This window comes from Plectropomus leopardus, chromosome 19 (assembly GCF_026936395.1).
Source record: "Plectropomus leopardus strain MGB_pleo_1.0 chromosome 19, ASM2693639v1, whole genome shotgun sequence".
NCBI classification, from domain to species: Eukaryota; Metazoa; Chordata; class Actinopteri; order Perciformes; family Serranidae; genus Plectropomus; species Plectropomus leopardus.
In genome coordinates, this window is record NC_142194.1 from 11,928,559 (window position 1) to 11,952,278 (window position 23,720).

At 40.6% G+C, this 23,720-nt stretch overlaps 1 protein-coding gene across 5 annotated transcripts in view; it reads left to right on the top strand.

Annotated features, from left to right (window-relative positions):
- The window catches only part of LOC121958533 (zinc finger MIZ domain-containing protein 1-like), a 152,438-nt gene that overhangs the window by 92,225 nt on the left and 36,493 nt on the right, over positions 1–23,720 (top strand). For all 5 annotated transcript variants that reach the window (XM_088070063.1, XM_042507504.2, XM_042507502.2 and 2 more), the window contains 3 exons: positions 3,219–3,338; positions 9,990–10,103; positions 15,471–15,576. In XM_088070063.1, the coding sequence (XP_087926189.1) occupies positions 3,270–3,338; positions 9,990–10,103; positions 15,471–15,576 (289 nt within the window). In that variant the 5' untranslated portion in view covers positions 3,219–3,269. The remainder of the gene's footprint in view (positions 1–3,218; positions 3,339–9,989; positions 10,104–15,470; positions 15,577–23,720) is intronic.

A 23,720-nucleotide genomic window follows, 5' to 3' on the forward strand; every position in this document is an offset into this window, starting at 1 on the left:
TGGCTCTTGTTAGTCATTAAAGATATAACAAAGGAATAGCGTTTAATTAGAACAAGTGAATATCTGAAAATTAAATTACTCCCCAACACTGCCATCTCAGTACTTTTTAAAATGATCTTGGGAAGGAATTAAATGTAAATACAGGGACTTTAGAGTGCAGGGAGGTCAGAAGTATCATTACAATGTGTGTTTAACAGAGAAAAAGCAGGGGTGGTGAATGGCAGCCCAGCCCCTTTCTTTCCCCTCATTTTAACTCACTGTTGGAGGTAAGAAGGATGACATTGAGAGAGAAAAAAAGAGGGAGAGCGAAAGGAAGGGCAGGAGGGAAGAGAGACGGAGAGAGCAGGTCGACTCGCTCATCAATAACCACAAGGTCAGACAGGCAGTGCCGGGCTGAGTGGGCCCTGTTAGGAAGCAGCAGCTGAGGATTTGTAGAGCTTGTAAAGGCTTAAAGCAACACCGCTCCGCCTTCTTTGTGCCACTAGCCAGGCCTTTGAAGGGCCAGGGAGACACCTGCTGGCGGCTGAGGGGCACGATGGTCCAACGCCGCCCCTCCTCGCTGAGGAGCAGCTCAGTATCAGTTGGCACGGAGAGGGGACTGAGGGTTACAGCAGCAGACACCAGAGGGAGAAAGTCAGTGCGTGAACATGTATCAGTATAGGGTGGTGCTTTTTCTCTTGTGTGACATATAGGATGTCTTTATTGAAAAAAAACAGAACAGTATCTATTTATATGCTGCTAGTGGTGGTGTTGTTGCATTATTTATGCATTTATGCATTAATGCATTTGTTATTTTACTTCTCTTTTAACCTTTTACCTAAATATTCTCTTAAAATTATGATATTTCTTGTGGGAGAACATTTTTTAACTCAGGTTTAGGGCTGCAACTAACAATTATTTTCCTTGTTGCTTAATCTGTTGATGATTGTCTTGATTAATTGATTGGTTGTTTGTTTTATGTAATGTCAGAAAATTATGAAAAATGTCAGATCAGTGTTTCCCAAAGGCCAAGATAACATCCTCAGGTGTTTTGTTTTGTTCACAGCCCAAAAAGGTTCAGTTTATAAGCCCTTTTTCCACTGGAGCTAGTATTACTATTCTTCTGGGGACCTCTGGCAATTTGTAATAATTGTGTAGGTTGTTTGTGATTTTAATCCCATGCAAATCTGCCATGGCTTTAACTGTAGTTTACCTTCCATATTTCACCAAACGCAGGTAATGTGATAACATTACTTCTCCGCGAATCAGCGTCTCTGCAATTTGGGTTATATTTAGTTTTATCCGTGCCTTCTTTACTGCCTCTTTCCCGATTAAGAGTAGAGGCTGAGCTGGCAATTATAAATGAAGTTTTGACAACATTTTGGGTGCAGGAGGCTCCTCCTTTGCCACACAGCATGGAGAGCCATCCGTAGAAAGAGCGAGCTCATCTCAAGATGGACATGACCCGACATGCAACAATGTGTGGCAGTATCGGTTCTGTGTGTTCAAACCACATTTAAAAGAGATAATGAACATCAATGAACACACTCTGAGAGGTAGTTTCTAAATTACATGCGATCCCCTGGTAATACTGGACTCATGAAGTACTCAGAAGTAAAGAAACCAAAAAATATCCACATTTAAGACGCCCGAATCAGAGAATTTTAACTTTACTTATTAAAAAATGACTTATGAATCGATTATCAAACTAGTCTGTGGTTAATTCAAAAGTTGAAAACTAATCATGTAATCGATTAACTGTCGCAGCTCTAATCAGGTTTGTCGACATCTAGTCTCAAACGCCTTCATCCAGACCTCCCTCAAACTTCAAATCTGCATTTATGTGAAACTTCAAAAATGTCACAAACAAATAACTTTCTATCTGCAAACTGAGTGGGAACGGAAAAACTCCTCGGATGTCTGTTTTTTTTATGTGCTTTCTAATTTATGGAGAGGAATGCACTGGTGTGCCCTTCTCTCCTCTCAAGTACAGGCATGAGCAGCTCCAATAGGTAGCATAAAAGCTCTTTAGCTGTCTAGTGGAGTAGATTACTGGCCCTACCGTTAAATCCAGCTAGAGACCCCTAAGTGAGCATTATCAGTATGGTGCAGCATGCTGCCTCCTCTCTCTCTTTCTCTCTTTTCCTCTCACTCTCTTCCTCATTTCACCGGCACTTTCTGCAGTGAAATTTCTCAGTGTGTGATGGTAATGGAGAAAGATGGCGTGAGGGTGGGAGGGGTCTGAGTGATGGGGGCGAGCATTTGAGTGAGAGATGGTGCGCCGCAGGAAGAGACGTCCCCGCAGCGGCGAGAAGGAAAGATGGAGACGGGATGAGATAAAGGAGGGAGAAGATGGAGGTGAAGATGGAGCTCTCCACCACCACACATATATGTGCTTGTTAATTCACTCCACTTGAAGCTGCAGGTCGCTATGAGTTACAGCCGACACCCTGATATTTATTTGATGCTGAATGCAACATTAAATCACAGCCCCCTCGGGCAAAATTGATAACCTTTAATGTAGCTTGTAATACTTTTTAACTTGTGATAATGTTATGTAGCATGTCAGATCACAGCGCCATTGTTTGCCGTCTGTGAAAAATTATTCTCCTGGTTAAAAAAAAACTGAGAGAGAATGAGGTTTTCCATAAGCTGCTGCTCCAAAATCAATAGTGCGCTGTAAGGGGTTTTGTTAGAGGAACTCTTATAGCAAGGGGGAGGGAGAAATGAAATGTTGAGCATGTCTGGGCCCAGGGTACAGATAATTGTTAACCAAAGATTACATAATGGCTAAGTAATGTAAACAGAGAACCACATGCCAAGTTAATGTTCTCACAGGCCGGGATGGAAGGGTTTCATGCAGTTTTCTGAGGCCAGCTCAGAAATATGTGTGTGTGCGTCCTTCCTCTTCTGTTCATTTTCGCCCCGAGGTGCTTTAAACATGGTCAGACATCCTCTTTGAGCCCTCCGCTGTGTCCTCTCCGAAGGTGTGCGGCAGCGTTCTGGGGGCAACTGCCGGGGCTTGTTAAAGGTGTCACAGGAGCTGAGAGGAATGTCATCCTTTGGGCTCTCTGAGGTGCTTGTCACCTGCCAAATCAATATCTCCCCGCTCAGCTCACCGCACCACACACACACACATGTGTACACACTAAACTGCAATATCCTGGTGGTGACAGGATTGGCAGCTTCCCTGGGAAGAGGCGAGCTTTAACACGTGTGTGTGTGTGTATCTGTTGCAGAACGCTCCAGTTTAATGGCTGGCAGGTAGAGGCCGAAGAGGGACAATCAACATGAACTCGATTCCGTCGATGGACAGACACATACAGCAGACCAATGACCGTCTGCAGTGTATCAAACAGGTGAGAGCATTGTGTCAGTGATATTTTATTCTCAGTTTTCTTATTTACATTTTGAAAAGCCACGTAAGGCAAATTTATGATATTACATGTGCTACAGGTGTGAAGTAACAAGGTACTTCAGTAGTGTAATGAAGTTAAATTTGAGGTATTGGTAGCATTTTGGAGAAACTTTCTACCTACACTGCCACTTCTCAAGGGGAAATGCTCCTAAATTACATTCATGTTTATGCAGCGTAACATTACTGATTGATCATTTTGTCAGTTTCTTTGCACATACAGATTTGTTAATGAAAAGAAGAAAAGCTTTTTCAGGATTTCTGAAAAACAAAGCTGTCACATTTTTTAAGAGTTTTAGCAGGAGAAAGTAAAATAATCTTTTGAATTTAAAGAAGAAAATTGAATCTTCCATATTATCAGATAACCGCAAGATTCTTTAAAAACATAAAAAAGGTGTTTTGTTGACATATGTGGTGCAGTATAAGAAGAAATATATGCAAATATGGATTCTGCATTCACTGGAGGCATGCAAGAAAAACGTTTTCTTCAGTGTTTAAATGTCACACATAGTGAGTAACTGATGTATAAATGGTTATTTGGGTGTGAAGTATTCCTTTAAATGATCCTCAGTGGGTTGAGAAAAAACATGTGAACAAGTTTGTAGTTTTGATGGTTTTCACCAGTGCAGCTTGTATGGAGGGATGTGTTATTTCCATATTTGTGCAATTTCTCTAAATGTTTGCTGTAAAGTAGGAAGCTAACACTGTTGGTTTCCTTTTCAAATTTTGTGCCTGTACACACACACACACACACACACACACTCACAATTAGGACCCGAATACTTCTTAGACTTCCTGTTTGGCCTCAGTAAAGTGACTAATCTTTTCGGTCTCACTATCAGGACTGTGGTGTGACTCGGGTTACTGACTGGGGTCAAAGAGCGGAGCCTCCCCCTCCCTCCCCCATCATCACCCCTCTCTCCCTCTCAACTACCGCTGACTCCCAGCGAGTCCTTTTGTTCCCCTCTCCCCCCCGTTTACTGCGGGACGAATCTCTGGCAGAATTAAACAGACATACTTGCGTAACCCCGGGCTACAGGGCTCTCCCCCTTTGATCTCTTTTCTCAACTGACGGCCCCGTTTTGTTTTCTGAGCTCTGCGCTGAAGGTCCACCTCCTGAAAAAGTACATCAGACGGCCTTTGGGACAATGTATGCGGCTTGCACTTAAACGCAAGTGTGGACGTGGCAAATTGTTTTACCCTCGGCGGGGAGTTCCCGGCTATTACTGAGAAACAGACAAGGTGAGGCAGATCGCAAGACGAGGCGAGTGTTTAGGGAGCAAACAGAGGGAAGCCCCTGTGTGTAGAGCCAAGCTTTGATGTCCTTAAGTAATAAGGTAGAGAGAGGTAAACTCTCTGTCTCCAGTCTGCTTTCCTTCTTCACAGCAGGATATTAAATATTCAATATCCCCTCCTTCTTTAGTCGTATGGGAGGCGAAATTGGATTCTATTAATGCACTGTATTGCTAATAGCTAATGAATTATTCTAAAGGAAGTTGACAGAACAGGAAAAGGGATTTGCATCAGTCTAAAGTTGAACAATTCAAATGTTGCGGGGTTAAATGTATTAACCCCCGCGAGGCAAAAATTTAAACAAACACGTCCCAGTGTTAGCGGCCGGGGAAGCAGCACATGGGTAAACATGCCAATTAGAGAGATCCATGGCATACAAGGAGGCCTCCAGTCCATCTAATAAATGGTTAAGCGCCGGGTCATTTCAAACCAACCAGTAAGAGCCAGCACCCTGCTAATAGAGGCGGCTTTGTGCCGCAGACAATCAGGGTTTGGAAGGCCCGCATAATAAATACCATTTATGTCCTGCCAATTAGACTAGCAGTGAGCCCATTCAGCCGGCCGTCTATTCTCCTCCCCGCACACAAAGATGATCATCAGGGGAGATCAGAACAATTAACTCACTATCTTCTCCCCCTGCTCCCCATTGTCCAATATCCAAGCCATTAAAATAATTAAGGAAATATTGTAAACCAATCCAGCTGTTTGCTTTAATTGAAAGTGTGCACACGCTGAAATTTTGGCATCTCCGAGGCAATACGGACGAGGAGCAGGAATATAAATGAAGCCTCCTCCATTGTGTTGTTGTTTTCTGGAAGATGTGACATGTCTGTCTGAATACTCCCAGCCAGTGCAGCGGACAGGGGAACAAATTGATTTTTGTTGCTCAAATGATAAATTACTGCTGAGCGTGATGATAAAGTAGAGGAAATTGGAATCTGTCAGCCTGATTGAATCAAGGGTTGAAAGTTAAATCAGAAATCATTACGGTGGTAATTTTTAAATTACCATCCTGTTGTGAAATTGCAATAATGTGATTTATAAACAATAACTTTACCTAACTGTGAAAGCATGGTTATTTTTCCCCTTAATAAACTGATTATGATATTTAAAATGTATAAAAAATGCATCAGGTGTCTCGTTAACTTCTGCTTTGTTTGACATTAATGTGAAAGAAGGTAAATATGGCTGATACCTAAAACCTCTGTGTAATGTAAAGGTCCAGTGTGTAGGATGTAGGGAGATATATTGTCAGAAATGTAATAGAATAAGAATGTTTTATATAGTGTGTAGTTACCTGATTAAAAAACTTAAGTGTGTTTTCGTTACCTTATAATGAGCCAACGATATCTACATAGGGAACGGATCCTCGTCCACAGAGTCCACTATGTTGCACCAACCTGTTTCAGCAGCAGCTCTGAAAGGAGAACATTTTCATTTTCTTGGTTTTATCACATCTGCCACCACAGTTTGCATACTCTCTGTCACAAGATTGTTGGATAAAGCGTTTTTTTTAAGGTGAAGCTGTTTTTTTCAGTGTTTTTATCGTTTTAAATCACCCAGTCCGTTGGTCTTAGAGAGGATTCAGCTCCTCCTAAACCTCTGGAACTTAAGTTATCAGAGTAAATAGGCGAGCACACACTAGCAGATGCTGGGCTAGCGATCCATCTATGACACGTCAAATAGCATAAGAGAAACTCTGATTTAAAACATGAAACTGCTCCATTCAGGGGAATCGCACCATTTCCACACCGGCACACGCCTGCGGTGGGCTGAGTAGACTGAGTCTGCACACTTTTTGACAGGTATTATAGCCAGCAGATACACCGAATCTGCTACTAAATTCGAGCAGTGAGAGTGTCACCACAACCACCTGTCCACTAAATCCCCCTAAATTTTACACATTGCTCCTTTAACGTAAATATCTTTGGATTTTCGACTGTTTGAGGATGTTACCTCCAGGAACACGTGATGATCATTTTTCACTATTTTTGGACATTTAAAAGCTAAATTGATTCATAAATAAAATAATCAGCAGAATAATTGCACAATTTTGCATCCCTTAATACCTTTTTCATCAATATTTGGGAATTTAAACAATACAGGTAGTGTTAGTTTGATGCTAAACACCTAAAGGGGACATATGAAGAGCTTTATAAATATGCTGGCTTGTTTAACCACCAAAACAGACGAGGGTGTTTTAAAAAAAGATACACAAAAACAGTTATCTGATTTCACCACCAAACACAGTTTCCCAGTGGCAGTTTGTTTTCCTCCTGCGTCCTGGAATTGCACCTCGGTGAACACTTTGGGGAAGATGGGCTCCGTGATACTGCTGGTATCTATTTCAGAGGCTGTATTTTTCCTCTCACTGTGGGGAAGCCAGTTTGCTGTCAGCCTCTCCACTCAGTGATTCGTACAGGGGTTTGGCGGAAACTATGAACTCTCCTCTCGCCGCAGGAGCACTTCCTCAAACTGTAAGCGTCAATATTTCAAGATGAACTGGAAGACAGCTCCTCTCTGTACTCTTGCTGCTGCTGCACTGGCTATGCAGCTGTTTTTCTCTGCCACTGTGTTCTTTCCAGGGTTAATTGTCTCCATTAATATGTTTTCAGTGCTCTGGGGCGTCGCTGAATAACAACAGCAGCATAACCAAAAGCTGTGATTTTTGAAAGGGAAGGGAGTCTCTGCCAGTTCGTGTGCGCTGTCACATTCAGTTTAGCTGCAGATGTGCAGATCAAGTCGTTTCCAGACGTGAGTACAGAGGATGATTGTATCTGAAGAAAGCTGTGTTCTCAGGACACCGCGAGCGCCGGTCCGTCTTTGTTTCCCTCAAACTGAGCCGAGCTTTTACTGGAGTGTAAATGTTGGAGGATCATTCTCGCCCAGGGGACGAGGATAGGGGGGAGCAAGGGGTCTCTTGGCCACTAGTTTAGGTTTGATTGGTGGGTTTTGGCCGGAGTAGGGGGAACATCTGTGGCGTGGCAGTGCCAAGCTCTCCATGTGACAGCCACACTGGTGGGACCAATTGTTCTGAGTGCAAAGAACAGTAATCACTTCAAGCCCAAGTGTTGGTGGTGTGTGTTCCCCCCTCTTTCCCTCCCCTCTACATATTCTCCCTCCTCCCTCCTTTCCATCCTCAGCGCGCTGATTGCGTGTGTTGTCTAGCTTCCAGACTCATCTAAATTTAGCATCTGTGGATGTGTGTGTTTCTCCAGGAGACTTCATCCCGAATATACATGCTCAGCATCCCCACCACGTCTCCCAAAACAAAGAGGGCGAGCGGGGAATGGTCTCGGACAGAACATAAAATAAACAAGACTGGTTTCATCCGGCCCTTGTCAAACGGCAGCTTTGTAAATTGATATGAAAGCTGCCTTATCAAATCCTGACCTCTGCTGCCCCCTAAAGAGCAAACAAGAAAAAAGCACAGCGAGGCAGTGACTGTACCGCTGTCACTTCCTCTTCTGCTTCTCTGTCTGACAGTGAAATCAAAGCACCCGCTCACTTTAAGCTGACAAACCTCTCTGTTTACCTTTGATGCCATCGAGTGGGAGTCCATTTGTTTCTGGTTTGTACAAGTGCACTGCAAAAGCTTGGGCATGTTATTTCTCCAAAGGCAAAAGATTACTGCAGAGTGGAGGTGGTGAGTCTGCTCTTCCATGTATGAAGTGATTCATATTGAGGTTTAAAAGCTTTTAGAGAAGTAGTGACCAACAGTGAGTCTAATGTGGCGACCCAGAGAGGTCAGTATTTTAGTTGCTTCTCTACAGCAAGACGGACAACAGGGTTAGCGAGTGGGCTCCAGTCGGGGAATGAATGCCATAAAGACGTACCTGTAGGTCAAGGAGCCCGTTGTCAGATAAAGTCACAGCTCAGGGCCGGCTGGTGAAATTTTGCTTGGCTATTCATGCAGCCATACAGGGAGATTTATTGCACTCGGTGGCGAGGCGGTGATGTAGAAATCAGGGGAGAGTGAAGTGGACACGTGGATCTAATGGGGACCTACCTCAGCCCCGCACATCAATGCTTTAAACCTTCAAGTTACCTAAACTGTACTAAGATCAACTTGGGGAAATGTGGTGGCACATACTGTATATTATCCTCTTTAAAGCCACTCTGAGTGCTTTTAATTATTCATCGTGGTATTGGCGTGGCCCTTGTTTTGGTGACAAGAGATTTTCTCTCGACACGCCAGCCGCCAGTTTTCCAGCTCTCATCTGGGGTTTAAGAAACTGCATCCGCCACGTGTTTCTTTTAGATACCTCCTGTCTATGTTTATATACATTTAGACATTCAGAATAAATTTTCAACAGCAGGTCTTAAAACTTATTATAATTTTAGACTTCATTTTAAATAATCTTTTATATTTGTATTTATTTTTTGCTTTTGCCTTTGTTTGAAATTTTTTGCTATGGGTTGGAATTGCGGCTGTTGTGGTGAGGACATAGTCTTTGTACATGGGGTGCTGCCTCTGCCAGGTCAGCTTTTTATTTTATTTTTTGATCTTTACTTTAGCCAGTATTAGCATTAGTAATTAAACCCTATAAATGCCATGTCACAGTTTTAATACAATCAGGTCAGGACCAATTTGTAAACAAGTTGTGTTAACATTTCAAAATGTTTTATCCTGTCGTGCCTCAATATGTAATGAAATGTTGTAGGTTATTTGAGGATATGTGTATTTTTTAAAAATTTTTCATATATGCATGCATTCTTCAAGTATGGAGGATAGATTTTGGTTTTATGTATTAAATTAAACCTACCCAGTTATCCAGCGCCTTCTAATCTTTTCTAATGTACTGTAGAGCTTTGCTCAGACCCAAAAACAGGCCCAAACCTTCATGAATTTGCAAAGTTTCTGTCCAAGCGGATCCGGACCAGAGCATGGCAGCAGTTTAAAACAAAATGTTTACGCGCTAAAGTCAACAGAAGTCTTTTCAGTGCGCGTAGTTATTCAGAACACCAGCAGAAGCAGAAGAAAACATAGCAGCACAGTGAAAGTAAAACTTAGGCATTTGAATTTGTATAGTAATAGGGACTTAGCAAGAGCCCGATCTGATGCAAGCCAGGGGGAATGTTAAAAATTCGATCCAGACCGGTCCAGTCCCAACCCAGCGGGTCGGTTCCAGCCTAATCAGATTTGGGCAGAAAAATCAAACTTTACTTTACTACTCTATTATTTATTAATAAAGAGATAAATGTGCAATCTAACAGATATAATCTCTGTTCTGTTTCCAAGTGACCTTTAAATGTTCTTGGACTCTAACATATTCCCAATCTTTCCTTTTTTTCCCTCCAGCACTTACAAAATCCAGCAAATTTCCAAACAGCAGCGACTGAGTTGCTGGACTGGTGTGGCGACCCTCGAGCCTTCCAGCGCCCCTTCGAGCAAAGCCTGATGGGATGCCTAACGGTGAGTCAACCCCCCTCTGCAGTCTCGTACTCGAAGGTTCAAGGACAGCGAAAAAGGCCGCTAAAACAAATGCTGCATTGGCTCTTTCCATAACTCCCTCAGGGTTACAACGAGGGAACTAATGTTTAGCTGCCTGATCTTCACTGAGGTCACTGGAAAATAAGAAAGCATTTCACCCCGTAGAAACTACTGAGTTTCAATCACCTTTCAGTGACTTCAGTTACAGTTTGTGCTGTGGCTCATGAAATCGGCGCACTGGAACAAAGAAAGGAGAGCAATAACATCCTCAAACCACAAAGCAATCAGTGGTAATAGAGAAATACAGTTACAAAGCCCTTAATTCCCTTACTTAAACGCCTAGGGGCTTGCGATTAATTGAATAATTAATATCCCATGGCATTTAAAAAAAAAAGTTCTTTTTTACACTTTTTATACGACTGTTTTGAGACGTTTACTGTAAACAAAGAATGAGTACTTCGATGTAATCAGACAACCTTTAAAATGACCTTCTTTCACGTGAAAAGCATCTTTTAAAAAAAGCCTTTATACTATATATCAGTGGTTCCCAACTGCTGGGTGGTGGTCCAAAAGTGAATCGCTCTTCCATTCTGAATGGACCATAAGTGACTCGTAAACGTGTGAAGTTTGTAAAAAAGACACTTAATTTTTGATGTACAGTGAATTTCTTGCACAGAGCTTTTATTTTGAAGTGCCATTTCTGCTAATTCTTGCAGTATGCTTTATTTCTTCGTGTTCTCACCCGGCATGTTGTTTACATTTTGTGAGATAAAATTAAATATGTGTTCATTTGTAATGTGTGGACCTTAAACTAATGACTACGGATAAATCTGGACACCCTGACTGAACCAGTTGGGAACCACTGCTCTATGTATTATAGTTCCCTATCTAATATTTTTCATATTTCTGTGAAAACATGAACAAATTTCTCCTTTACACAGTTATTTTTTCTCAGGTTTCTCGCCTAAAACTGCATTTTAAATAATTATTCTGAACACATCATGAGAATGAGAAACCTTCACCCAATACTCATTTTTACTGTATAGAGCATGAATGCATAACAGTGAAAATCAATGCAACCTCAGAGAGCTAAAACTGCAGCCACCAGCCACATTAAATAGCTCTCCTCCGGCCAGTTTCAACACAGATTTGCTATTTTGTTTGTTTTTTTCACATCTTCTCTCCACATATAGTACTCAGTAGTGTAGTGGTAGTTGATGAGGTGGGTGTAGGTTGGTGGGAGGGTTACAGAGGAGGAAGTAGGTGTACTCTTACATTCCAATGGCTTTTTGGCAGAGTACACTGAGTATACTGTAAACAGCCAGAATAAAGGTCCTTATACATCCACTTGACTTGCCCATCATGCATCGCTCAGACTGCCTGATTTAACTTGAATTTTTTTTTCTGGGTGCAGTTCTGGCGCCCCCCCTGTGGATGGCGCCTTAGGCGGCCCCCTATATCACCTATGGCAAGCGCTGCCACTGTTGTGTTAACAACAACATGCTGTTAAGTTATTCATATTTTGGTGATACTGGTACATGCCAGGCTTATTGAGAGGCAGATGAGTGTTTCAAGAAGTTTTTATGGATGATAGTGCCTTTTTCGGTTTTGTTTGTTTGTTTGTTTGTTTGTTTTTGCCATATGGCTCCCAGCCACCATTGGAATCCATCGTAATGGTTTTGAATCCAAACTGACTACAGCTGCTGTCTGCCACAAAAGAGCAACCCACAAACTGCTCAAACCTACAGGAGCTGAGTATCTGAACGATTTTTTCATGGATTTTTAATGGAATATTTCTTCAATAAAACCTCTTTTGAATTATTCTGTCAATGCAGACAGGAGAGTTATTAAATGAAGAGATGACTGTCTGTCCTCTGGAAATTTTGGTCCAAGAAACAGAACAGACAGTCAAGCAGAACAATGGACGGACTGCGGATGTGTCACTCACCTGTCACCTTGGGCCATTCTGTGCTTCAACATGCTTATTTCCATACCGCCTCCAGCAGTAGATAAGAAATACATATAGCTCCTGTTGGGTGCAATTTGTAACCCTGCCGAGCGAGCATGGCTAGAGCAAGCAAAGGAACCCAAGAGATTTGTACTTGAGCACCGCAGTGAAACCGCTCTGACACATCCCTCCATTCAAGTGATTGTTTGTGTTACCGCTTTAATGTGCAGCAGCAGGTGCCTTTTCCTCCATTTCGCCGATTCAATTTGTTTCCTGCCGTGAAAATCTCAAGGCTTTTCCTTTTAGTTTATGGGTTGTATAGACCTTAGCGTGAACCACACTGGGAGGGAGCACAGAGAATCTGATGTGATTGTGAAATTACCCAGTCTCAGACTGTAATGGTAAACACTTCACCCTGTTGCCTGCATGTTTTGTATCTCACTGCTGCCGCAGCGTTGGCATTTGGTGAAGTCAGACGAGTGGCTACACTGCAAAAAAAAAAAAAAAGAAATGATCTTCTACAAACAGCCAAATGTTTAATCAAGAGAAATAACAGTCTGCCAGTGGTGTAAGCCAGCGAATTTACAGCCCGTGGGCCGAATCTGGCCCCCAAAAGGGTGCTGGGTGGCCCCCGAACCATTTTATAATTCACAATAAAAAAAAAAAAAGGTGATTCACACTGGGAATTGTTTTTGTACTTTGAGTATACTTAAGGTACAAAAGTGCATAAAATAGCATCAAAGTAGAGCTTGTTAATCAAAAAGTGCCATTGGAGGATACCCGCACCCCTGACAGAGGTCCTAGCTAAATTTTCCTAAAATCCTAGAAATGTCTTTAAATAATAGAAATGTCCTCAAATCCTTGAAATGTCCTAAAATCCGAGACATGTCCGAAAATCTTACAAAATGTTTTAAAATCCTATAAATGTCCTATAATCTTTCAAATGTCCTTAAATCCTAGAAATATCTTGATATCCTAGAAACATCCCTAAAATCCAAGAAACATTTACGGGGCTGCTCTGCTGCAACTGGCCTTTCGTCTCCTGTCATTTTTGCAAAAGTGGCCCCAAAGCAAGTTGAGTATCTCTGGTGTAAGTGAAAAAAAACCCCAAAAAAACACTTTCTTTAAATTTGACTAAAACTCAGGCCACCACAAAACTAAAACATGTCAAGAAAAAAGATGCTTAAAGGTTTTTTTTGTCCTTTAAACGATCTTAATGGAGGAGTTAATAGATAGTTTCTGCTCCTTTACACCTAGAATTTTAACAGGAGGTTGAATTACCCTTTTTGAAACGTTTCGTCTTTAATCTGAACTCATCACAAGGCGTGAAGATTTAATCATTTGTTGTACACAGAGTTTCACAAACAGTACAAAGTTTGAGTGACTTCTGTATGGCAGACAATCCACCACCACTGCTCCTCTGACTGTGTGCAATTTAAGTCCTGAAATTAGAACCACTTGTAACTTCTTACACTAGAATTACCATTTAGCAAAATGTCCCTCACAAGTTTAGATTCTAATTAGACAGCCTATACTCGTATATCTTCTTCTTAATGGGGGATTCCTATAAATAAAGGCCAGATATACATACTCTGTTTTGGTGTCACGTCAAGACTATACTTACAGGAGATAATGATATGGTGCAGGGAGCAGTGTTCAGCTGTGCTACCTCGGGGCTCGTCTTGAACTCCAGATCGTGGCAGCAGGATCGCAGCTATGAAAACCAGGCGGGGGGAAGAATCCGTCTCTTGTGAGGCGCGTTGGTCCACATAGGCCTCAGTGTGTCCTAAAGGTCTAAAGCTGGTCTCTTTGAGCTGATAATGGCGATGGTAAATCAAAGCAACATGCGCCACATAAGGGTGATTTACATCACCTCCTGTGGCATGTGGATGTTTCTCTTAATGTTTCCTCTCAGTGGGCATCGCAGCACCGGAGGCCACGTTCGGTCCACCAACTCATATGGAACTGATAAACTTGTAGTGATTTTATCCTTTAAGTTGAACTGGATCTTTGAAATTGCCAAACTTCACTCTTATGTAACAGCCAGAATCTGGGGATCAAGACAAAATGTAAAGTCCTGTGATGACTTTAACGACCAAGACGGGCCTGTATTCACTTCATTTTCTCAAGTAATGTATGGATGCAGGGATGTATTGTATCTTAAGATCAGCATTATCACTTTGCTCAAGGAGATTATGCATCCATTTGTGCTTACTTTTAATTTATATTATTAGTCAGTAAGTTATTAGTTAGTTACTTACCCAAAAATGATTGTTTGTATGTCGGTACTCACTCTTTGTTATGCTCATGCCCTGGGTGAACAAAGAATCCAAAAACTGAGAAAATTCTTGATGAATTGAAGTCATAGCATTTCGTGTTTACAGCAAAACTATATAAAAACATTAACAATCTCTCACACAACACTTGCAGTATAATCCAAATTTGTTTTATCCAGTGGTATGCTCAGTACTTCCCAAACAGGAAGCTCTTTTTAAAGGGGAACTGAACTAAAAGCGAAACTTATCTAGGCTCCCTTAAAAACCAAACTCTTTTGACAAAACAATATATTTAGTGAGCTGAACACGGACACTGCTGTCTACTACTGCTTCTACTGGTAGTTTTTTTTTTTTTTATTATTGTTATTTTGTTTTGATCTAACGCTTTAAACTTCTGAATTCACATAATAACACAGACTAATCGAGGCAGCGTAAACCAGTAGCTCCCGTGCTCAGAGGTAAAATTACTGTTTTTGTCAATGGATTTTTGGGTTCTTCATTTACCGTGGATGCATAAGAGAAAACGTTTTCTTAACAAAACAAAGAGTGAGTAACTGAAAAACAAATAGTCATTTTGGAGCGGGTGAAATATTTCTTTAAAAAACCAGATCACAAATTTCAGTAATATTAGTTTAAAAGACATGAAATAAGAAGCTTTTGGTGCTGATCTGGGATTTTTTTTAAGCATTGTCCAACACTGTAAAGACATATTTTTTTTTTTTTTTTTTTACATTTTTCTCATCAACTTCTGAAATTGAATGAATAGTGTGAATGTGTGTAAAAACGGAGAAGCAGTTTGAAAAAATAATTTAGTCAAATTGGAATTTTGGTGACCTTCTTCCAATGAATAAAGATAGAATAGAATAGAATAGAATAGAATAGAATAGAATAGAATAGAATAGAATAGAATAGAATAGAATAGAATAGAATAGAATAGAATAGAATAGAATAGGAGAATAAAAATATCAGTTAAGTTAACTAACCTTCTAAAAGTTGTTATATTTTTTCTAATCATACAAAGGCTCTCTGTCTTTGAGTTTCTTCCTCAGTGGGAATGAACCTCAGATGGTATCAGAGTTTGTGACATCGTCCTGACTGAGTGCTGCATGCTGTCGTTGTGTTCAGGTGGTCAGCCGCGTAGCAGCACAGCAGGGCTACGACTTGGACCTGGGCTATCGGCTCCTGGCCGTGTGCGCTGCCAACAGGGACAAGTTCACTCCAAAATCAGCAGGTAAGACCAGAGTTTTCTCAACCGCCGTCTCAGGCCATCTGGCCATGCTGGCCTGTTTGAGCTCAAAGTTCCTGTCTGCATTCTTGGCAGCATTTCATGATACCCACCCATCGCTACTAGACTGTTAAAGATCCTGATACTCCAAAAAAGCACTGTACGCCTAACTGTGTTGGACAGCATTTCAAGTGTACTAAATGGACTGATTTGTTTAATTTGCATTTTTTTAAGTTAATTATCAGAATCTTGCAAAGATTAAAAGAGAGGCTCTCTGCATGATAAACAGTGCAAGCATCTTGAAGAAGTTTAGTATATTTGCACATTTTTGTATGTTGTATGTATTGTGCAGGAGACGTTAGAAGCCAAAAATACTTGAACATTGAATACCCCCACCCCATAATAATAATAGTCATTCTTAAAACGTTTCAGGAATAAGCAGTTTTACAAAACTGATAGAAATGTACAAATTACAAAAAAAAGTTTATGTCCACTTGGAAGATGTGTTACAAAGTAATCAATGGTGGATTTAAGAAAAAATAGGAAGTGCTGTACTGGACTGAGAAACCCAGTGATAATAAGATTTCACATGCTCTTCAAGGGCAGGGCAAGTAGCGGAATAAAAATTTAAAAAATGATTATCCAGCTCACTTAAAATCCATGGTTTAGGCTGGCAGTCTGAAAAGCATCCAAGGCACAAGTTAATTTTTTTTCATTTATGAATGCCCAACACTTAACACTTAAACAGTCCTCATCAGGGTGTAAGATGCACTAAGGACAGGTGTTTAATTTAAAACTTATCAAGAGGTCATGTTGCATGGGACACATGGCAAGTTAGCGGTGCCCACTAGAAAAAAACACCAGAAAGGCATTACAGTAAAAATAACCAAAAAAATGAGCAACTCCCATATGTTGTAGTATAAAAAGACTTCTTCATCTTCATTTTCTGCCATTATATATATATATATAGGAGTTAGTCACAGAGCATGTTTACGTTTTCTCTGTTATTTTTGCCGACATGCCTTTTCAGTGGTTTTTTTCAAGTGGGCTTTACTAACATGCCATGTGTCCCATGTCACATGACTTCTACATTAGCTTGAAGTCAAACACCTGTCTCCAGTGCAGTTTATACCCTTATGAAGACCACTGAAGTTGGAACAAGTTAGTCATCCATGTATTAATATAGATTTCTGACTCAGATGCTTTTCAGACTGCCAACCTATTCAGTGGACTTCTATATTAAGTTAGCTGGACACTCAGTGTTTTTATGCCTCTGCACTGGTGATAGCCATCGACGGAGGCATTATGTATTCATGTTGTTTGTCCCATTCTCGTGCAGTGATACCTAGCCAAATGCCATCAAATTTGGCACAAATGTGCACTTGGACTAAAGGATAAACTGGCAGTCTGTCTCATTCTTATGAATGCGATATCTCAAGAACACCTAGAAGTTTTTTTTTGTTTGGTTGGGGTTTTTTCTTTCAAATTTGGCACAAATGTCAACTTGGACTTGAGGATTATTAAATTTTGGTTATCAAAGGTCACTGTAACCTTGCATCAGTCTCATTTTTATGAACTCGATATCTCTAGTACACCCTGAGGAAATCTCTTCAGATTTGGTGCAAACTTGAACTCAACTATGAACTGATTAGATTTTGGTGGTCTAAGAAACATGTTTTTGGCCATAACTCTCAGTATTTCACACAAATGTCAAATAGGATGAATGATGAAGTGCTGACATTATATATCCAAAAGGCCAAAGGTCAGATTCACTGTAACACCATAATGATCTGCAAAACTACTTTTTCTGGCCATTATTTAGTGTTATAACTCATAAAGACAAGGGGAGACATTTGATCAGATACTGAACTGGAGGCACTAATCATGGGTGTCCACCTCGAAACTGTGCTGATTTTATAGATTGTCTGTGCTGCCAGATTGAAGACGTGTGTGAAGCATCCATGTTTACACAGACATGGATGTAAACTGTAAGTGCAACTTGACTGGTTTGTGGAGGCATCCAACCGAGGTGGTGATCCTAGTTTATTCTTAGTTAAACCATCTTTTTCTTTTGGTTTCAACAAACAAAAAGTCACATAAATCATCTTTTCCTTTGCCTTGTAATATCTGCATAAACTTTGACTCCTTCATGTCACATCTCAACTTCGCAACATGAAGAATTACAGCAGAGCCCAGTTTCTTCTCTGGAGTTTTAAGACAAAGTGCGAGCAGCAGAATACTCCATTTGTCACATGCTACAAAAAACTACTTTATCAGTGACGATGAGTTCCTGTTTTCACACAGCACCGTCATCTTGGTACAGTGATGGATTATTGGGACAGATGTATTCTGCTAAATGTTGTTATCATGCTGGAGAAAAACCATGCTGAAGCACGAGGGGAATGAAGATGTATCAGCTGTCAGCAGCTCGGAAGATAACAGGAATATTTTGTGCTGCTTTACAGTTTTTTGATTTGTGGTTTCCACCTGTCTTGGGTTACGAGGAGTTCAGAGTTGTGCAATTGCTTCTGTGTGCTCCGCCTCTCCGCTGAGCCGCCTTAAGTCGACGAGGACATGAAAGTCAGAGCCACATATTGTTTGAATTTTCACTTATGTTTGCCTTTTCTGATTTACGGCATCCGCGGCTTCATATGTGGTAATATGAGGCTTCCAGTCCTGCAGTGTCACTCTTATGTCAGCAGCGAGAGGGGAATCATTCTCTGTCTGCAATTAACTTATACTGCCAAATGTTCTAATTCTACTTAATGCTAAATCAAATCTCAGGCCCTACTTTATGGGCTTAGATAAGATTGCCAATTGATTCTCTGTCTGAATAATTTCCTGCAACAGTAGTCATTTGGAAACCAGCAAGCACTCCAGTCTAGGCAGCATCCCAAAGTGCATTTCATGGACAATTATGTACCTGTATGTGCATGAATATTTTGAGAAGAGAGGCCTGTAAAAAGTGAAAGAGAGAGAGAGTCAATGAAAACCACCGAGGAGGCTTTCTCCTGTAAAGCTCCCAGAAGCTCTTTAGATTGGAGGCCCCGGTCGAGGAGGTTGTTAAGGAGGAGAGAAAGCCCTCACTGGCAGCCGAGGGAGACGGCTCTTAAACGACACTCCCACAGGGCCCCAGGGGCAGCACCCGCTCCCCAACATCCTGCGGGGCCGTTGCCGAGTGACGGGGGAAGGGAGAGAGTCACATGATGGGGCCAGTATGGCGGCAGCAGGTCACACCAGACAGAGACACCCGAGACAGTTTCTGTCTGCTGTTTACAAACTAGATACGTCTGTAAAGACCAGGGGTGGACTGTTACAAAGTACATTTACTCAAGTACTGTACTTAGGTGCAAATTTCAGGTACTTGTACTTAACTTGAGTCTTTTTTTTTTATCCATCTTTGTACTTGTACTCCACTACATTTCAGTGGAAAATATTGCACTTTTTACTTCACTACATTTATCTGAAAGCTTTAGTTAAATGTTACCTTATAAATTAAGATTTTTTATTAAAAAAATTAATTGGCAACTATTTTGATAAACATTTAGATTTTTTCATTTTTTATTTTTTATTTTTTAACGTTTTGATAGTTTAGAGTTTTGGACCAGTGTTTTCCCTGAATCGGATACTCTGGCAACTATTTTGATAAACACTTAATTCATTTTAATTTTTTTTATATTTTTGAATTTTCAGGCTTTTGTTTTTGTTTTGTTTTTTTTTAGATTTTTCTGAATTGGTCACTTTTACTTTTCATACTTTAAATACATGTTCCTGATTATATTTACTTAGTTTTACATAATAATATTTTTTATGCAGTAATTCTTCCTCTTAACAGAGTATTTTCACAGTGTGGATATTAGTACTTTTACTTTAGTAAAGGAACTGAATACTTTGTTCTATGTTGAAATGACTACAGTGACCTGCTCATGATGTTCTTTTAATTAATTTAGTCAAATCTGACAGTTTTTTTGGATGTGATCCAAGGTTTTTCTCTGCTCAGTCATGAGTGGCCTGCCATTTGTTGCATAACAAGCTTTTTTGTTGTTCTGGATACAGACAGCTTGAGACTGTTCCACCTTATGTTTGTTCCTTATCTCTGCTAACAAAAAAGGCTTGTGCAGCCCAAAGCCTGGGAGTTTTCTCAAAAGAAAAAGAAACACTTAAAAAAGTGTCCAGGGAGTGTTTGAAGCCAAATCTTACTCCAATAACCACTGGGCTGCTCGGTCACATCGTGCATCTTGTAATCTGCTCTAAAAATCTCTGTTCAAAGTGGGCGGGAGGGGGGCGAGATCTCTGGTAGTTATACGAGCGGGGCCGTCTGCCACAGAGGACATCAGGTCAATGGCTGAGCGCTAATAAGTAAATCAGATTTGGTGTCCCATTTTAACCAGGCCTAACTTGTCTTGGCTCTGACACACGGCGTGGTCGAGCTATTGCATTTCTGTTATGTCATCTAAATTCCTCTCCCGAACATGAAAGAAAATTGAGGGGGGAAATTGCTGCTGAGGCGAGGCCAGAGCTGATTTCAGCAGGAGGAAATCAATGTTCACAGGCAACTTACAGCTGAAACAGGTTGTAGCTTTGACAAATGTATTCATCATGAAATGCCCCCAACAGTTTAAGACATTAGTTTGTTAAGAAAAAAGCTTAGAAGGGCAAAAAAAACTTGATCCTAATGACATAAGCAATATGTATCTTCCCGCCTGAGGAAAACTTCATTATCACCTCCTATTGATTTCATCAGTTAGCATATGTACCTGAATTATAGCAACGTGAGCAGTTTAGAAGTGTTGACTCCACGAACAGTGTGATTTAGTGAATAGTACTCTTTAACCCTTTGATACCAGAGCAAACTGGCCTGATTTCTTTTGAAAACACGGCAGGAGCGCAACAAGCAAATTAAGTTGAAATTGCCACAAAAAATAGCAAGAAATGAGCAAAAAGATACCTGAAAATAAGCAAAAAATAATAAGAAAAAAATGTTACAAAAAAAGAAAGAAAAACCTCAAGAAATTGCTACCATTTTTTTCTGTAACATAATTTTAAATATACATGTACAGTTTTCTCTACATTTCCCCCCTGTTTTTTGATTATATCTAATAATCCCCCCTAGCTTATTTTCAGATAATTTCCGTGTCACCTTTTAAAATTTTTGTGCAGCTTGTGGGTCATTTTTTGCCATGTTGCTCACTATGTTTCCTCCATGTTTTTAAAGAACTCAAACCAGTTTTCTCAGTTTTCAGACATTTAAACGCTTGTGAAAGACGTCTGAATGCAAGAAAACTGATGTCAATCCAGTTGTTAAAGGGTTAATGGATGTACTCAGGGTGATCGGCCTGTTTTGCCTTTTTGCAAGCGGCCCACAATGCTCGGGCTGAGCTGGGGGAGGGGCGTCTGTCTGCTAGTAGTGACCTCTTTGTGAATGAGATTAGCCTGCTCTATTAATCTGTGATTACTTGGACTGTCTTTACCGCAGGGCGAAGCCACGCACGTGAGGCCGTGGCGACATCAAAGCGGGGAGATCACTTGCTCAGTGCGGATAAACTCATCAGGGCCTCTCTCCATCACAGGGTACATTACAAGCCCGCTTAGGCTTCTTTCATCAGCGTCACACACCCCGTCTTGCAGGATGGTTCAGTCCGCTTTGAGAGCGTCGACAAAACGCTTAATCACGATTTTTTTCCTCCAAGAGGGTCAGAGCGGCACATTCCCAATCGTTTGCGCCTCAGCAAGCTCTTGGAATTCCTCGGCTCTAAAGAATGAAAGGAGGCACCAACTTATAAGAGAGGGAGGGGGGAACCAGTCGAAGTTTTTCACTTCATTCTCTCATGTAACAAACGCCTGGTAAACCAGCTATTCAGCAGATAATTAGTTGGGCTTCAGCTCTCGCTCTGTCAGGCTGGTTTGTCTCTACACTCGTTTTACACATGCAGGGCGGCTTTCAAGTTTGATCAGAAGACAACGTGGGTTGTAGTTAACAGTGTCAGCATGATAAAAAAAGAAAAAAAAACATCTCAGCAACACAGTTTTTATCCTTTGTTTTATCTTGTTTGGTTGATTTGATTTTGCGGTGGGACTTGTGGTTGTGTGGGAGGAAATGTTGTGTATGTTTGCAATTGAAGATCAACATCAGGCATATGAGCTTCATACTATAGAGATCCAAACATCAGTTTAGAATATCAATCATGACTATTTGCCAAGTGAATATATCTATAATTTTTCAATCACAAGTTTGTCTTAGATGGCTTTAAAGTATTTACAACGTGCAGAAATGCTACAGTTTCTGTGTGTGCAGAGTTGACAGAGAAATACAGTGTCAGTCAGTGTAGTCTACAGATATCAGTCACAGAGATGTTTGCCTTCCCTCCAATATTATGGGACAAGGTGGCACTCGGCTCGTGGTGCTCAAAGTGCCAAAAATATACATTTGAAATTTAACAGCAATGTCTCTTTCCAAAAATCATGACCGGCTCACTCAAGATAAGTCACAGACCATGTTGTGAGCAGTTTCACGCAGGAACTATTTTCTCTATACTGAACTACACCCAACAACCATATCACTGCGCAGAAGGAAGTGTGCTTCTACTGCTCACAGGACGCCATCATTGTTTACATCCCGTGTTGTCAGGAGCAGTAGACGTGCGCTTCCTTCAGCGTAGTGATACAGTTGGGGAGAAGATTTAGAGTGCAGTTTCAAGTAGGAACTATTTTCTTTCTACTTAACTACAGCCACTAACCGTACCACCACGCAGAAAGAAGCATGCATCTACTCGTGGATGAGAGGTTTGTGCTTATGACAGCACAGGATTTAAAAAATAGGCGGGTGTAGTTCGGTTGACAGAAAATAGTTCCTACATGAAACTGCTCACAGAAAGGTCTGTGGATTATCTTGGGAAACGGGGTGATGATTTCTGGAAAGAGATATTGCTTTTTAATTTTTTGCAAAAAAAAATGTATCACCACCAGCCGAGCCATCTAGTTCCAGTATATTCAAGAGAAGGCCGACATCTCTACAGACGATATCGCCGACACTCGACGAGTCACACCAAAACAATCTCTATTGATAAATAACACTACAGGTAAGAGGAAAAGTACGTATTCATGATTTTGAGGCGTACTGTCCCTTTAAGTAAGTGGTTAAAATGAAGTACAAGACACATAACATTAGGTAAATATTAAGTCTAAGAAAAGACTTTTAGGTATAAAAGTGTTTGGAGTGGAAACGAAATGGAAAGAGGAACATTATCATCATGTACTCTTATTTCAAAATATTGATTTTGTTTTAATGGAAATTCCAGAGACGGTTAAGTAGCCGTAGTTCTCAATAATTTCAAAGAAAATTGTTAAGGTTAAGATGAATATTTTTCAAGTGTGCCTTGAAGCTTTTATGCTTAGATACTTGAAGTGGTTGAATTCTTTAGTTCGCTAGAGTGCAAATGTAATGTAAATTTCCTCTAAGCTGTAGTCTGAAGTGCTGATCATACATCGGCCTTGCAGTGAAGTGTTGCTGAAGACGCGGAGGTCAGACGTGTTGTCATTGAGCTGTGGAAAAGTCTCTGATTATACACACAATACAGAGGTTACACACACACACATGCACACACATACACATACACATAATCCTGAAAGGCTGTAATTTCTCTTCCCAGATGTTTCCACACGAAAATGTTTTTTTGTTTTTTTTATACTTTTTGGTACGTCTCTCCACCCAGTGTGCTTCAACATATAGTTTAGCTGCGGCTTTTCCTAAATAGAGAATAACACATTGTTGGTGGCCGAGTTTGACTGTCAGCACCAGTTGAGAAATAAACAACCTTTACTTAATCAGATATAAATGCACATTTGAGACTTTTGTTCCATGTATGGAAGCTTTATTTCAGATGGTGATGAGGCAGCCATGGTTCCTCGAGTTGTGTCCGCTATTATTTTAGTGCAAAAACTTTTCATTCATTCCACCTTCTGTTTTAACTTATAACTTTGTATTTAGTCTAGTCAAGTCCTCATACAATATAATCATTAAAGGGGAGGTCTGTGCTGTTATTTACAAGATAAAGTGAACCATTAATGCAGATTTTCTGAATCACCGGAGTGGAAGTTCATTATTAATTATTACTTGATGTTATCTGTTAAGTTTGGATTTATTTTCTTGA